This window comes from Marmota marmota, unplaced genomic scaffold (genome assembly GCF_001458135.2).
Source record: "Marmota marmota marmota unplaced genomic scaffold, marMar, whole genome shotgun sequence".
Taxonomy (NCBI): Eukaryota; Metazoa; Chordata; class Mammalia; order Rodentia; family Sciuridae; genus Marmota; species Marmota marmota.
Window position 1 is genome coordinate 16,521,076 of NW_026000241.1, and position 15,463 is coordinate 16,536,538.

Below are 15,463 nucleotides of genomic sequence, written 5' to 3' on the forward strand. Positions count from 1 at the left end.
TGTCCGCTCTTCCAATTGGTTTGTTGGTCGTAGCTACAGGGACTACGAAATCTCCAGCCAATAGGAACGGAGATTCCATGGCAAAGGCTGGTGTGCGGCTGCTGAGGTGATCTGGCGCAGAGCGCTGGAGCTGCTTGCCGCTAGTCGGGCTCCTCCCCTCGCTTTGCGGCCTCTGTGAGGTTGATCCCGTTCTTGTGTACTCTGGCAGAATGTGGATGACGCCCAAAAGGAGCAAGATGGAAGTCGACGAGGCTCTTGTTTTCCGGCCCGAATGGACCCAGCGTTACTTGGTGGTGGAACCTCCAGAGGGCGATGGGGCCCTGTGCTTGGTCTGTCGCCGCCTTGTCGCTTCTACCCGCGAACGTGACGTCAGGCGCCACTACGAGGCGGAACACGAATACTATGAGCGGTATGTGGCGGAGGGCGATCGCGCGGCCTTGGTGGAGCGTCTGCGTCAGGGCGACATGTCGTTGAGCACCTTGCTCACTCCAGAGGAGAAAGCTGCTCGTGCAGGCCTCGGGCTCTGTCGCCTGTTGGCCTTGAAGGGTCGCGGCTGGGCTGAGGGGGACTTTGTACACCAGTGCATGGAGATATTGCTAAAAGAGGTACTGCCGGAGCATGTAGGCGTCTTGCAAAGAATTAATTTGTCTCCAGAGATCACAAGGCAGAGGATTCTGAGCATTGACAGTAATCTACGTTGTCAGCTTTTTAACCGAGCCAGACAATTTAAAGCCTATTCTCTTGCCTTGGACGACCAGGCTTTTGTGGCCTATGAGAACTATCTCCTGGTCTTTATTCGTGGCGTGGGCCATGATTTGGAGGTGCAGGAAGACCTTCTGACCATAATCAATCTGACTCATCACTTCAGTGTTGGTGCACTCATGTCGGCCATTCTAGAGTCTTTGCAGAGAGCAGGGCTTAGCTTGCAGCGAATGGTTGGACTGACCACGACGCACACTTTGAGAATGATTGGTGAGAACTCAGGACTGGTCTCATACATGAGAGAAAAGGCCGTGAGTCCCAACTGTTGGAATGTTATCCACTATTCAGGATTTCTTCACTTGGAACTGTTGAGCTCTTATGACATAGATATTAATCAGATCGTAAATACCATATCAGAATGGATAGTTTTAATTAAGACCAGAGGCGTTAGGCGACCGGAGTTTCAGTCTTTACTAACTGAATCTGAGTCAGAGCATGGTGAAAGGATTAATGGACGATGTCTGAACAACTGGCTTAGAAGAGGGAAATCTTTAAAATTAATATTTTCATTACGAAAAGAAATAGAAGCATTCTTGGTTTCAGTAGGGGCAACAACAGTCCATTTCACAGACAAGCAATGGCTTTGTGACTTTGGCTTTTTGGTGGATGTCATGAACTGCCTTCAAGAACTCAGTGAAGAATTGCAAACTAGTAAAGTCTTTGCTGCTTCTGCCTTTGACCATATTTGTACTTTTGAAAGTAAGCTGAATTTATTTCAGAGACATATTGAAGAAAAAAATCTAACAGACTTTCCTGCTTTCAAAGAAGTTGTTGATGAGCTTAAACAGCAATATAAGGAAGATCAAAAAATATTTGATCCCGACAGATATCAAATGGTGATCTCTCGTCTGCAGAAAGATTTTGAGAGACATTTTAAGGACCTAAGATTCATCAAAAAGGACTTAGAACTTTTTTCAAATCCATTTAACTTTAAACCCGAATATGCACCTATTTCAGTAAGAGTGGAGCTGACAAAACTTCAGGCAAATACTAGCCTTTGGAATGAATATAGAGTCAAAACCCTGGGACAGTTCTATGCTGGATTGCCTGCTGAATCTTACCCAATTATCAAAGGGGTTGCCTATAAGGTGGCATCCTTGTTCGATAGTAACCAAATCTGTGAAAAGGCTTTTTCTTATCTGACTCGAAACCAACACACTTTGAGCCAGCCACTGACAGATGAGCATCTTCAAGCCCTGTTTCGGGTTGCCACAACTGAAATGGTTCCCAGTTGGGATGATCTTGTGAGAGGAATAAATGAAGCTAATCTATAAGCCTTTGTAGTACAACATTGAAAGAATACCAGAAGCAAAAATCTGGTTTGATTTTTTTTTTTTTTTCCCCCAAGTTTTCTAATTTGGATTGTTGGAAAACACCAAGCTTACTAAACAAGACATCCAAATCAATCACAATTCAGAACCTCCTGACAGTTGCCTTTTTTTTTCATATGGCAACATGGGACTGAAACATGAGAATACCACCTTTTTTAAAAACACTTTGTTTAATGGCAAAGTCATTGTCTTTTACTTTTATGGTATAATTGATTTTAAGGAGTTTAATATTGACAACATTAGTTGAATTAAAAGTCTGTTTTTAAGGTGTTCTGAGAATATATGCCAAAAATTTAACTTTTATTTTAATGAAGTTTTAAAATTTTGATTCCTGTAGTCTGAAGTTAGCAACCCCTTAAGTGTTTAAACTAATTTGCAAAAACTCACATAGCAAGTTCATGAGTTCAGAAAAGGAAAAACATAACATACAGTGGAGGTATTTTGTCTAACAAAATGTTTTGAGACTATATTTTTAAAACATTTCTGAGTCTGAAATAAATATTGCCAGATCTCCTTCCTCTTAACTTCCCCCATTCACTCCAGTGAATCTGATATTACTAACAGAGGAAGTAATCAAAAATTTAGTCAAAGGAGCAAGAATTGTTTTTAGGTTGCTGATTTTAGGAGGCTTCCTGCAATTTGGAGATAAGACTTAACCAATTTCTGGGGGTTTTCCCTGAATTTTTCACAACTGGGGGATGTTTTATCAGCTTGCCTATCAAAGGACTTTGGTAAGTATAGAATCTTAACCATTGCTAGTTAGCAATTCTTTTTCCTACTCTAGACAGCAGTTTGGCCCTATCAAAAGGGTGAGGAAAAAACAGCTTTTTGCACTTCATGATGAGGAGGTGTGAGATATTTTAGCTTATTTTATGTGCGTGTTACCGCTTTATAAAGAAATCCTATTTAAAGGAAACTTTTAAAATGATATCAGATTTTGCTAGTTGCTGGAAATTGATTTATTCTAAAATTTAAGACTATCTCACACGTTTGGTAAAGACAGTGCACAAGTAGAAATATTTAAATTTCAAGAATTGGTCTTATTCACAGATTATAGTATTGCCTCATTTCTAGTAAGACATCTGTCTTGTGCTAAAATAGTTACTTTAAACTTGTATTAATTGTGACAAGGCAATCTCACATTAAAGTCCAATATATAAAACTAATTTAAAAACAGGACTTAACTTGTATATCGTAGATTCCCAAGTACAGTTTGAAAACTTGTGCTACTAAGTCTTTAACTATTGCAGCACTTTATGCTGTGGTCTCTAATCCAGCAAATTTAAGGAACCAGGAAACAACCAAGAATTTAGAAGGAACTGATGCACAAGCTATCTTAATGGATGCTGTTAGAACCTAGGAAGCAAATTTGTTTCAGTGCTTCTCAATCAGAGGCAGTAACCCTCCCTTCTAGAGGATGCTACGAAATGTGAAGGGACACCTTTTTGGTTGTCTTATTTGCTGGGGGGGTTTCTGCTGGCATTTCAACCTAAAGACCGTTCCCTCCTGCAGTATATACAACAGCCTGGCATTATGAAGAATTATCTCTCCCTGCCCGTAAACCCCCAGTGTACATATTATCTTATGTCAAGAAACAGGGCAAATTACCGGTAGAAGCAAAATTAGGCAAGTTGGGTAAACTGATGGAATACTTGATGGGGAGACTAATTTCAGTATTCCAAGGTTAGCTGGTAAGGTGCAATAAAATTTCCAGTAGCTCACATAATAGCATTTGTAAATCAGTAATTAATTCTGAATCAGATTAAAGGGCTCTCTCCTAGTATACACAATTAGTTTAGGGCAGATAAACCTCTTATATATTAATAACATCAAGTTGAGATTTTGATTAGCAGAGAATAAGCTCAAATATCTGAAAAGATGACAGTGAAAAACTGAAAAAAATAAGTCTACCGGTAATTTCCCGATAGTTTTTGAGTGTTGCTTTCACAGCAAATGCTTTATTACTTGTGAGAAAGTTTGTAAGACTTGAAGGCCGCTTCTGCTTTCTAATCCCAGTTCCTCAGATATTGAAATCTTGTATATTTTGTGAAGTTCTGGTATGTTTTGCTTAACGTGATAACTAAAATTAGTTTGCACCATATAGTAACTGAGTGGGGAGAGATAAAAGCAAGGATTTTAACATTGATCCTCAGCAAAAAAGAATTTGCTATAACTAGTCTTGTTTATTTAAAAAAAAAAGTGTATTTTACTGTTTTCTGTATTAAGTAATTCTGTAGCTGCATGGCAGTCTTTTCTTTTATAAATATATAGCTGTTATTGTTCCTGTTGTATCAGTGCATATAGATGAAATAAGTACCATTTAAAAAAAACAAACAAAAAAAAACAACTTTGTGTCCTTACCAATTACTTCCCCATATCTCCCATTCCCACTTGTTTCTTGAAAAATTTGCTCTCCTTGTTTTCTGTTTTGCCACTCAGACTGTTCTATCAAGCTCACTAAGTCCTTGTCAATATCCTTACCATCCTTGAACTGTTACTTTAGATTGAGGAGATTTTAGTTCCAGGTATGCTTTCTTAGTCTTCTTTGCAGGCACCTCTTCCCTTAAATATCTGTTCTTATTTTTTTTTCAAGGCTACCTACTCTCCCTTGCCTTATCTCCCTTCCATCTCCCTAGCCAATCTCATCTCCTTCCATGGCTTCAGTTACCACCTGTATGCAAATACTCCCAAATTCATATTTCTTTTCTGGATTTTTCCCAAGTCATATATTTAATTGCTAACAAATCCACCTTGCTGCCTCACAGGCACCAAAACACATCATTGATCTTGACCCCAAACCTCCTGCTCATTGTTCCTCTTTTCTTCAGTAAACAGAATTACTACTACCAACCATCCAATTGCCCTTACCCAAGCCAAAAACTGAGTCATTCTGTTCATGCCAGTCCTATGCTTTAATCATTGCCCTTAGAATATAATATAAATTTTTATTTATCTTTCAGGTCTCAGTTTATATGTACCTTCATCTAGGTAGCCTTTGTTGATGCCTCTAGACTAGTTCCCCTGAACTAAACTCCCTAAACACCCTGTTCTTCCTGCCATACACTTAGTTCTTATTACTGGTTATTGATCACTGCTAGACTAAGCTTTACAAGGGCAGGGACCATATAAACCTTGCTCACTATTTTATCTTTAGCAGTTAGCACAATGCCTGGCATTTTAAGAAATGTCTGAATAAATAAATATTTGTGTAGTGTTTTACAATCTTTGAAGCTCTAGCACAGTCGCATTTGACCTTCACAGTCATCCTACCTGTTCACTAGGTAGTTGTAAAACACATTGCAAATTAACAATAAAGCTAAGTTCTTTGTGACTAGGGACCTCATTATTGTATTCCTAGAATTTAGTGCAGTGCTTAGCATGTGGTTCACAATGTGAATGTTGTCAAGGAAACAAACTGAGATTGCAATTTTCCCTAGTAAACAGTGAGTATTAGGATTCAAACCCATCTGTACTCACATAAATCCACTGTGTAATATCACGTCCATTCATGGTATAGTCTTATTTTTCTTTTATTCTAAAGGCAGATTTCCAAAGGAACCTACATATAGAGAGAAAAGATTGGACAGCTTTTTAGATTGACCTAAGATTAAATTTTGGTAATTAAAAAGTTACATTCAGTATTAGAGAAAGATAATGCCACATAAGAGTTAATATCCATTTTTCCTTTTGTAGGCATCAACCCTAGGAGAAAATGGCATGCTATTTATTTTGCTACTTTCCTTTACAGATGATTTCTGGCTCTTCTGGAATTTAAAAGTAAGTAAATTTAACAAAATAGAAGAATGACTTCATCCTCTGGTCACTAGTTATTCAGTTCATTTGCTTTCCCACCTGCATAAGGTTCTTATCACCTCTGCAAGGAAGATGACCCAAAAGTGCTGTATAGTTAATTCATACTTTTAGATATGCTATATTTCTTTGCTTTCATATTTCCATGCCTCTCTGAACTTAATTTCTGGGTAACAGGCCTTCAGTCTTAAATAGGGGAGCCATACCCTTAGTCTTTTTCCTTAAACTGTTCTAATTTACAGGATTAACTACCATTATACTCTTAGTTGGATTTTTAATCTGAGTCACATTAATTCATTCAGAGATCTTAACAGTAGATATGGCAGTCGTGATTTGATCCTTGCTGTAGAACTATTTAATCAACCTTTAAGTGAAAGGATTTTTCACTTTTGTCTTATAATTGAAAAGTTGCTTCATTCTACCCAGTAAGTATTTGAGTTTATGATTCTATTTCTTTCCATTTCTGCCTGTAAACTGACAAGTTCTTTTCTGAGTTATTTCTTCTCTACATTTTGTCAGATGCAGCCAAAATCAACCACAAAATAATTTGTTTTTCTTTTTATTTAGTAAAGGGTAGATTATCAGCCTTCTAGTTTATCTCAAGGAATAGTTTGGCCTCTCCTTAATAGCAGTTGTCCCTGTGTAAGTTATTTCTTTCATCCTCCAGTAGTAACTTCCTGAATGCCTGCCAAATAATCACTAGGCCATTGGGTTCAGTATTCAGTAACCGCTACAAAATCTTAGGGTTTCAAATAACTTGTCTCTTGCAACTTGTCTAGGGACTTTGTTCTAGGTAAGGGATTGGCAAACTACAGCACATAGTCAAAATCCATCCTGATTTATGTTTCTCTCTCTCTCTCTCTCTTTTTTTTTTTTTTTTTTTTACTATTTTTTAATTGTTTTATTTATTTTTTAAAAGTTTTATTGGAGTACAGCCTTGTCCATTTATATATTTTCTATGGCTGATTGTGTTTTACAGTGGCAGAGTTGAAAAGTTTCAACAGCAAGTATATGTCCCACAAAGCCTAAAATATTTACTTTGTGGCCCTTTACAGAAAAAGTTTCTTAATCCTTGTTCTTTATTTTCCTCATTCTGGGACTCAGGCTGACAAAGCAGTTACCATCAGGGATGTGGCTGCTCAATTTGGGAAGTGAAAAAAGTTTGGCAAATAACTTGTAGACCCTTAAAGTAACACAGCCACACCTCAGTCCTAGGAGCATAATCCTTCCCCAACAAGGGAGGAAAGCCAGAAATATTTGGAAGATAACACTACTGATTAACATGATTATATTTCTCCATTTATACAATTTTTTCAATATATTTTTGCCTTTTTATTGATGTAAAACTTGAAAGTTGACAAAAATTAAGTGTATGTTTGAATGTACCACCCAGATCATGATAGAAAATATTTCTGTCACCCCAGTAGGTGTCCTTATGCCTTTCTCACATACAGATAACTGCTATTCTGACCTGTATCACCATCAGTTAGCTTTACCTGTTTAAAAACTATATAAGTGGAATAATTATATGCACTCTTTCGTGTCTTTGTTCAACATGTTTGTGAGGGTAATCCATGTGGATGTAGTAGAAGCAATTCATTTTTACTTTGTGTTGTATTCCATTGTATGACTCTACTACAATTTATCTATTCTAATGCTGATGGAAATTTGGATTGTTTCCAATTTGTGGTTATTATGAATAAAGTTGCTATGAAAATTTTTGTGTCTTTTAGTGAACATGTTCCTTTTGGTATATTCATTGGTAGCTATTCGGCTTCTATATTTCCTTCATACAGGTTCTTCGCCTCAGCCACCAGAATGATCTTATTTTAAAATAGAAGGTCGACAATGTCCATTCAATGCTTAAAACCCTCTTCTTGACTTCATATCACAACCCATAAAATCTAAGGTCTTAACTGGGCATAGTGGCACATGCCTGTAATCTCAGCTGCTCTGGAGGCTGAAGTGGGGGATAGCGATAGCTTCAGTCCAGGAGTTCAAGACCAGCTTTAGGCCAGGTGCACCTATAATCTCAGCGATTTGGGCGGGGCAGGGTGGCTGAGAAAGGATAATAGGTTCAAGGACAACCTCAGCAACTTTGTGAGACCCTGTCTCAAAATTTAAAAAATTAAAAAGGCTGGGGATGTAGCTCAGAGTTAAAATGCCCCTGGATTAAATCCACATCCCCCTCATCCCCCCAAAAGAAAGAAAGAGAGAAAAAGACCAGCTTTGGACAACATAGAGACCCCATCTTTGTTAAAAAAAAAAAAAATGTCCAAAGTCTTAATCAGGGCCTACAAGTTCCTGCACAATCAGTACCCACACATATCCTTTTTCTTCCTACTCTGTGTTACATCTTATTCTTTATCCCTCTCCTCACTATGCTCTATACCAGACATTGCTTGTCAACTTGGGAATCAAGATAAATGATTTAGCTCTGTCCTTAAAAGAGGTTGTAATCTAAGTAGATAATTGTTTCTTTTAATTGCTGGGTACTGAATCCAGGACCACGTGCATACTAAGAATAGATCCTACCCTTGAACTATACTCCTTACCCCAACAGTTTTGACATAAGCGATAACACTGGTTTGTGGTAAATTAATTTCTCCAAGTAACACATTTAGAGATTAAATTACAAAACCTGGATAAATTTAAAGAAGTATGAACTTTGATATATTTTAGTTATTGTGAATTAGAATTCATCAACATGATTATGACACTATTATAGTTATTTGCTTGCTCAAGGGCTAGGTGGGGCATGGGAATTGGGGCTAGAGGAGGGAGGAAGGCAATGGAATAAATAAGTACTACTAGTTAAATCCAAAATAGCAATCATAAAAGGGGCCTCTTTAAATATACCATTGTTGGTACATTACTGGTAGTTATAACGTAACTGATGAAATTTGGTTATTAAATTCTCATATTTTTACAACTTTTTTGATGTGCAATTGAAATATAAGAAGCCACACGTTTAAAATTTGATTAGGTTTGACATACACAAAAGTGCATAAAATCACCATAATCAAAATAATGAGTGTGAGGCTGGGGTTGTGGCTCAGCGGTGGAGCACTTGTATTCGAGCCACTGGGTTTGATCCTCAGCACTGCATAAAAATGGATAAACAAAGTGGAGGTAATAATAATAATAATAATGAATGTCACTCAAAAGTTTGCATTTGTTTTGACCAAGGGAAGGGAAAATTAAGGGGGTGGTGGGGAGACTTTGTTGAAAAGAGATGTCTCAGTCCATATTGTAAAAAATTACCATAGTCTAGGTGGCTTAAGTAACATCTCACAGTTCTGAAGAGTGGGAAGTTAAAAGATCAAGGTGCCCTCTGATCCATGTCTGGTGAGTGAATACTTCCTCTGGTGTACAGATGACCAAAGATACATCTTTGCATTGTATTCTCACGTTGTGGAGAGCAGGAAAAGAGAAAATAAGCTGTTGTCAGCCCAGGTTGTGGGTCAGTTGTAGAGTGTTTGCCTAGCACGTGTGAGGTACTGAGTTCAATTCTCAGCACCACATAAAAATAAATAAAGGTATTGTCCATCTACAACTAAAGAAATGTTTTTAAAAAGCTCTCAAGTCTTTATAAGAGCACTAATCCCATTGTGGGGACTCCATCCTTTTGACCTAAATGCTTCCCAAGACCTCACCTCTTAATGTCATCACATTGAGAATCAGGATTTTGCCACACAAATTTGGTGGTGGATGTTTTGTATGTAGTAAGAAAATACTGGGATACCTTTCAGGACTACCATTGTCTTCTCTCTCTGCACCTGCCTTTCTTTTTACCACTTTGCTAGTCAGCCTTTCTTTTTATCACTAGTCAGCCTTCATACATTTCCCTCGCTTCTATCACTACCACACTTCACTGCCACTGCCACATTCTCTTAATGTGTCAATTACATATTCCTGGGCAGGACCCCATGGAAGTCCAATCTTAATGATGCCTTTCAGAGGCCAGGCATATACCCATAGTGAAGTGAGTGGTGGTTATGAAGGGGAGAGTCCAATAATGTATTTGATGGGGCTTCCTGGTTGTAAAAAACCAACTTGTACTAACTTAAAGGGGAAAAATGAAGGAATGATTAGGGACTGCAGGAGGGGAAAAAAATCCCCTGGAAGCCATGTGAGGGTATTGAATTCAACAATCAATTGACAATTGTTTATTGAAGGCCTACTAGCGCAGTGGAGATTCAGCAGTAAATCCAAATAAATTTTCTCACATGAATCTTGACTGTCCTTTTTGTATATCTACTTTGTCCTAGTTTTGATTACTCATTTTCTTTATGGGAAAACATAGTTGTGACTGAATGAGTCTTCTTAAGGGATGCATAATACCATAGCCTTAGACCCTCAATCCTAAGGAAGGAATCCTAAGAGGAGGAAACTTTCTGGAAGGTTTTGAGCCAGGTGGACACTCAAAGCAATCCCAAAGAATTTATTACCTACTGTAGTCTAAGTTTTCCATGACCCCTCTGAAGCAGAATTTATGGATTTGTTAAAAAGGTCCATAGAATTAAGAACTAAAAAAGAGAAAAATAGTTCATAGAAAGATCATTTATTCCAACTTCTTTACAATGTAAAGACTAGGAGTCTAGAATTCTTTGAGATATCAATATGTTAGATAAAAATTAGAAAATTTTCATATTGTGATATGTATTTTGAAAGGCTTTTAAAAGCACAAATATTACCTGTATCTAGAGAGGGTTTAAAAAATTTTATCTGAAAAGAAAGAGGCTAATGTCACTTTAGATGTTCTTTGACAACTTTTCCATTTCATCTTTGTTTTTTACATATCAAACTAATTTTAATATCTTTGAGTTTTCTTTGAATATTTTCCATTTAAGTTTTCAATGTATTGAGTTATTCGTGGCATTTTCTCTTTTCTCCTCTGTATCTCTGCTTATGTTTCCTCCCATTCCTAATGTTTGAGCTTTTCTTTTTCTTAGCCTCACTAGATTTTTTTAAATCTTTTTCAAAAAGCTTGCTTCTTCATTTATATATTAGTGTTATGTCTTAATTCGTTGATTTCTGCTTTTATTTTCTTTAATTTTTTTCTGTTTTCTTATACTTTTTTCCATTAGATTATTTTTCTATATCCTTGACATTATTAAATAAAATAAGAGTTATGTGAGGGGCTGAGGATGTGGCTCAAGCGGTAGCGCGCTCTGCTGGCATGCGTGCGGCCCGGGTTCGATCCTCAGCACCACATACAAACAAAGATGTTGTGTCCGCCAAAAAGCTAAAAAATAAATATTAAAAAAAAAAAAAGAGTTATGTGAATACAAGCACTGTGATACTGTGATAGTCTGATAACCAAGATGTCCACTACATTATTAATGGATGGGTAGCTTATATAGTGTGGATATGCCGGACAAAGACATGATTCATGTCCTACCAGGGCAGAGCAGTACAGTGAAAGATTTCATTATACTACTTAAAACAGAGCACAATTTAAAACTTATGAATTGTTTATTTCTGGAATTTTCAATTTAATATTTTTGGACTGGAGTTGACTATGGGTAACTAAAAGGTCTGAAAGTGAAGATATGGAAAGCCAAACTGCAGGTAAGGAGAAGGATTACCTAGTCAAATTTATAGAGACAGAAAGTGTAAGGGAATGTGAGTCTTATTATCTAATGGTACAGAGTTTTAAAGTTTTGCAAAATAAAAAGAGTTCTGGAGATGGATGGTGGTAATGGTTGTATAACATTTTGAATGTACTGAGTACCACTAAACAGTACAGTTAAAAGTGGTTATGATAGTAAATTTTATGTGTATTTTACCACAATATGTTTTTTAAAAAAGAATCAAAGGGTATAGATCAGTGGTAGAGCACTTCCCTAGTATGCATAAGACCCTGGGTTCAATCCCAATATTACTAATAAAGAATAAATTTTAATAATAATCAAGTGTAAGTACTCCATAAAATTAAACATAAACCTTTCCTATGCTCTAGCAATTTCATTCCTATTTTCCCAAGGTAAATGAAAAATGTCCACAAAAAGTTCTTTTTTTTTTAATTGCTTTTATTTTTTAAATACATGATAGCGGAATTCATCACAATTCTTATTACACATATAGAAAACAATTTTTCATATCTCTGTATATAAAGTATGTTCACACATCAATTCATGTCTTCATACATGTACTTTGGATAATGATGTCACAAAAAATTATTTGGTCAAGAATGTTCATGGTAGCTTTATCTGTAATAACAAACTAGGAACAAACCAAACATCCACCAACAAGAAATGGATAAATAAAATGTGTTATATCCATACAATGGAATACTAGACTGGAACAAATGCACATAACAATATGAATGTCAAGAACATCCTAAGCCAAAGAAACCAAAGGAAACACTGTTTTTATGAAGATCAACAACAGAAGAATCTAAACTGTGGTAGAAATCAGAGCATCAGTGGTTGCTAGGAGTGGGAGGGAGTGGGAGGGGGGACAGGAAAAGGGAAGGTGCATATATTGGGGATATATGGGTGTTACTTCTTAGATAGTTTTAAGAAGGAACTTTCTGAGTTGGTGAAAGTATTTATATCTTGGGGGAGTTGGAAAAGAATATTTATTTTTAAATTTTAAGCTTAATTAATTAATTACTTGTTTATTTATTTATTTTTGTGGTGCTGGGGATTAGAACCCAGGGCCTTGTGCATGCAAGGCAAGCACTCTACCAACTGAGCTATATCCCCAGCCCTTAAGCTAAATTTATTTTTTAAATTGACAGATAAGAACAAAAAAATTTTACATATTAATGGGATACCATATGTCATTTCAATACATGTATACATTGTATTTTAAATCATTTTATATATCCACCTCCTCACACATCATTTCTTTATCGTGGAAACATTTAAAATGCTTCTAGCTTTTGGAAATATATTGTACGTTATTGTTATTTCTAGTCACCCTCCTGTGCAATAGCACAACATAATTTCTTACTCTAACTATAGATTAGTACTCATCATTTGACCTCTCTCTGTCCCTTCTTTGCCCTCTCCTCTCCCTGGCATCTGGTAAACCACCATTGTACTCTCAAATTCTATTAAAATCAACACTTTTAGATTCTACGTGAGAAAGATCATGTACTTTCTGTGTCTGGATTACTTCATTTATCATAGTGATCTCCAGGTACATCCATGCTGTCACAAATAGCAGGATTTCATTCTTGTTTTTACAGCTGAATAGTATTCTATTGTGTGTATGTATTACATTGTCTTTATCCATTCATCAATTAATTGACACTTAGGTTGTTTCGATTTTTTGGCTATTGAGAATAGTGTTGCAGTGGACATGGGAGTGCAGATGGCTCTTTAACATACTAACATCATTTCTTTTGGATATATACCCAGTAATGGGATTGCTGAATCATGGTAGTACCATTTTAAATTTTTTGCGAAAAGTTTCATACTGTTTTCCATGATGGTTGAACTAATTGACATTCTATCAACAGTGTGCAAGGGACTCCTTTGTTTCTTACCAACACTGGTACATGTTATCTTTTTGTCTTTTTTATAATAGTCGATTCTAACTGGAGTGAGGTGATATCTCATTGTGGTTTTGATGTGAATTTCCTTGAGTATTAGTAACGTTGAACATTTTTTCATATACTTGTTGGCTATTTGTATTTCTTCTTTTGAGAAATGTCTATTTAGGCCCATTGTTAATTTTTTAATCAAGTTTTTTGTTTGCTATTGAGTTGTTAGAGTTCTTATGTAATCTTCATATTAATCCTTTGTTAGATGTATAGCTGACATGTTTTCTCCCATTCTTTTTTTTACAACTTTATTTATTTTTTATTAATGTGATACTGAGGATTAAACCTAATGCTTCACACATGCTAGGCAAGCACTCTACCACTGAGCCACAAACCAATCCCCACCCATTCTTCTCAGTGTACCTCCTTCATTCTGTTGATCATTTCTTTTGTTTTGTTTAACTTTTTAGTTTAAGGTAATCCAATTTGTCTATTTTTGCTTTTGTTTCCTAAGAATTTGGGGTCTTGCCCCCAAAATTGTTGTCCATTCCAACATTCTGTAGCATTTCCCTATTTTCTTCTAGTAATTTTATAGTTTCAGTTTTACATTTACATTGTTGATTCACTTTGAATTGATTTTTATAACTAGTGAGAGATAGGGGTCTAGTTTCATTCTTCCACATGTGGATATCCGATTTCCCCTGCATTATTTATTGAAAAAACTGTGCTCTCTTCACTGTGAGTTCTGGCACTTTTGTTGAAAATCAGTTGGCTATAGATGCATGAGTTTACTTCTAGGTTCCCTATTCTGTTCCATTGGTCTGTGGGTCTATTTTTATGCCAATACCATGCTGTTTTAATTATGACAGTATGTACTGTATTTTTGAGCCAGGTAGTATAATGCATCCTGCTTTATTCCTTTTGCTCAAGATTGTTTAGTGTTTCTCTATTGACTGGGGTTTGGGTTCTACAGGTATATATATTTGTCATAACCCATCAAACTGTAAACTTAAGATTTGTGAATTGAGATCTGTGAATTTTACTGTATATTATTTATAAATCAACATAATTAGTATTTTTAAAAGGGAGATTAGAGGTGTAACTCAGTGGTAGAGCACTTGTTTAACATGCATAAAAGCACTGAAAGAGAGAGGAAAAAGAAAAAAATGAATAGAAAGTCTTTTCCCTGCTCTTCTCCTCCCCCTGGGGACAATGAGGCAAGTATGGAAAAAGTACTGTAGTTTTTCTGTTATCTATGTGCTTTGATGAATATCACTTATAAAACAACCATTATTCATTTCTTTATAAGCAGGTTTACTTGTAACAAACAAGGACAGCACATTATTGCTGACTGGTATAATCCCTTTAGCTAGTAAAATAGATGACACTGTAAACTGCCTGTAGCTGTACAGCATCATGCCTAGGCAAGAGATAGTTTAGGGATGTGTCACAGCTCACAAAGAAGGTTGCTTTGTGAACAGCAGCCCTCAGCGTCATCTTCATTATCAGCAAAGAGCTGGTTTCCCTGGCAACAGGGTCTTCTTAATGCCTGGTGCCAGGCAACAGGCATGAAATGTCTGTAGCAAGTATACATTGAAAAAGAAGTCCTCTTTACCAAATGCTTCTCTTTAGACTATACACTCAAGTCCATTGACGGTTAAAAACAAAACAAAAAATGAAAAGCATCAGTGCCCTTATTTTCTCCTTTCCTCCCTCATTCGTTCCCTTTAGTAACAACCATTTATGACCTTTTCTTATATTAGTTCTTTTGGCCCATACATATCTCTAAATATTACTAATTCTCAGTTTATCAATTCTAGACACCATCTATTGCCTATTATTAATAAGGATATAGATAACTTATACTATCATATTTATTCTTATTCTTTTTAAAAATTTTTTTTTAGTTGTTGATAGACCTTTATTTTATTTATGTATTTATCTGTGGTGCTGAGAATCGAACCCAGTGCCTCACACACACCAGGCAATTGCACTACTGCTGAGCCCCAGCCCCTATTCTTATTCTTTTTTTTTTAATTTTATTTTTATTTTTTAGTTATAT

The 15,463-nt window shown here is 36.2% G+C and overlaps 1 protein-coding gene across 3 annotated transcripts; it reads left to right on the forward strand.

Moving 5' to 3' along the window:
- The first annotated feature begins 68 nt into the window (after nt 1-68).
- Nucleotides 69-7,622, forward strand: Epm2aip1 (EPM2A interacting protein 1). Of its 3 annotated transcripts, XM_048795243.1 has the most exons (3): nt 69-2,824; nt 5,842-5,870; nt 6,823-7,622. In XM_048795243.1, the coding sequence occupies exon 1, from the start codon at nt 210-212 to the stop codon at nt 2,034-2,036; it is 1,827 nt and encodes a 608-aa protein (XP_048651200.1). In that variant the 5' UTR covers nt 69-209; the 3' UTR covers nt 2,037-2,824; nt 5,842-5,870; nt 6,823-7,622. The 3 variants fall into 3 exon arrangements, with proteins under 3 accessions (XP_048651200.1, XP_048651199.1, XP_048651198.1); XM_048795242.1 differs by having other exon boundaries at nt 69-5,870; XM_048795241.1 differs by having other exon boundaries at nt 5,842-7,622.
- The last annotated feature ends 7,841 nt before the right edge of the window (nt 7,623-15,463 follow it).

Excerpts from the sequence above, each read along its gene's own strand:
- Epm2aip1 (XM_048795242.1), top strand. The coding sequence starts at position 210 with ATGTGGATGACGCCCAAAAGGAGCAAGATGGAAGTCGACGAGGCTCTT.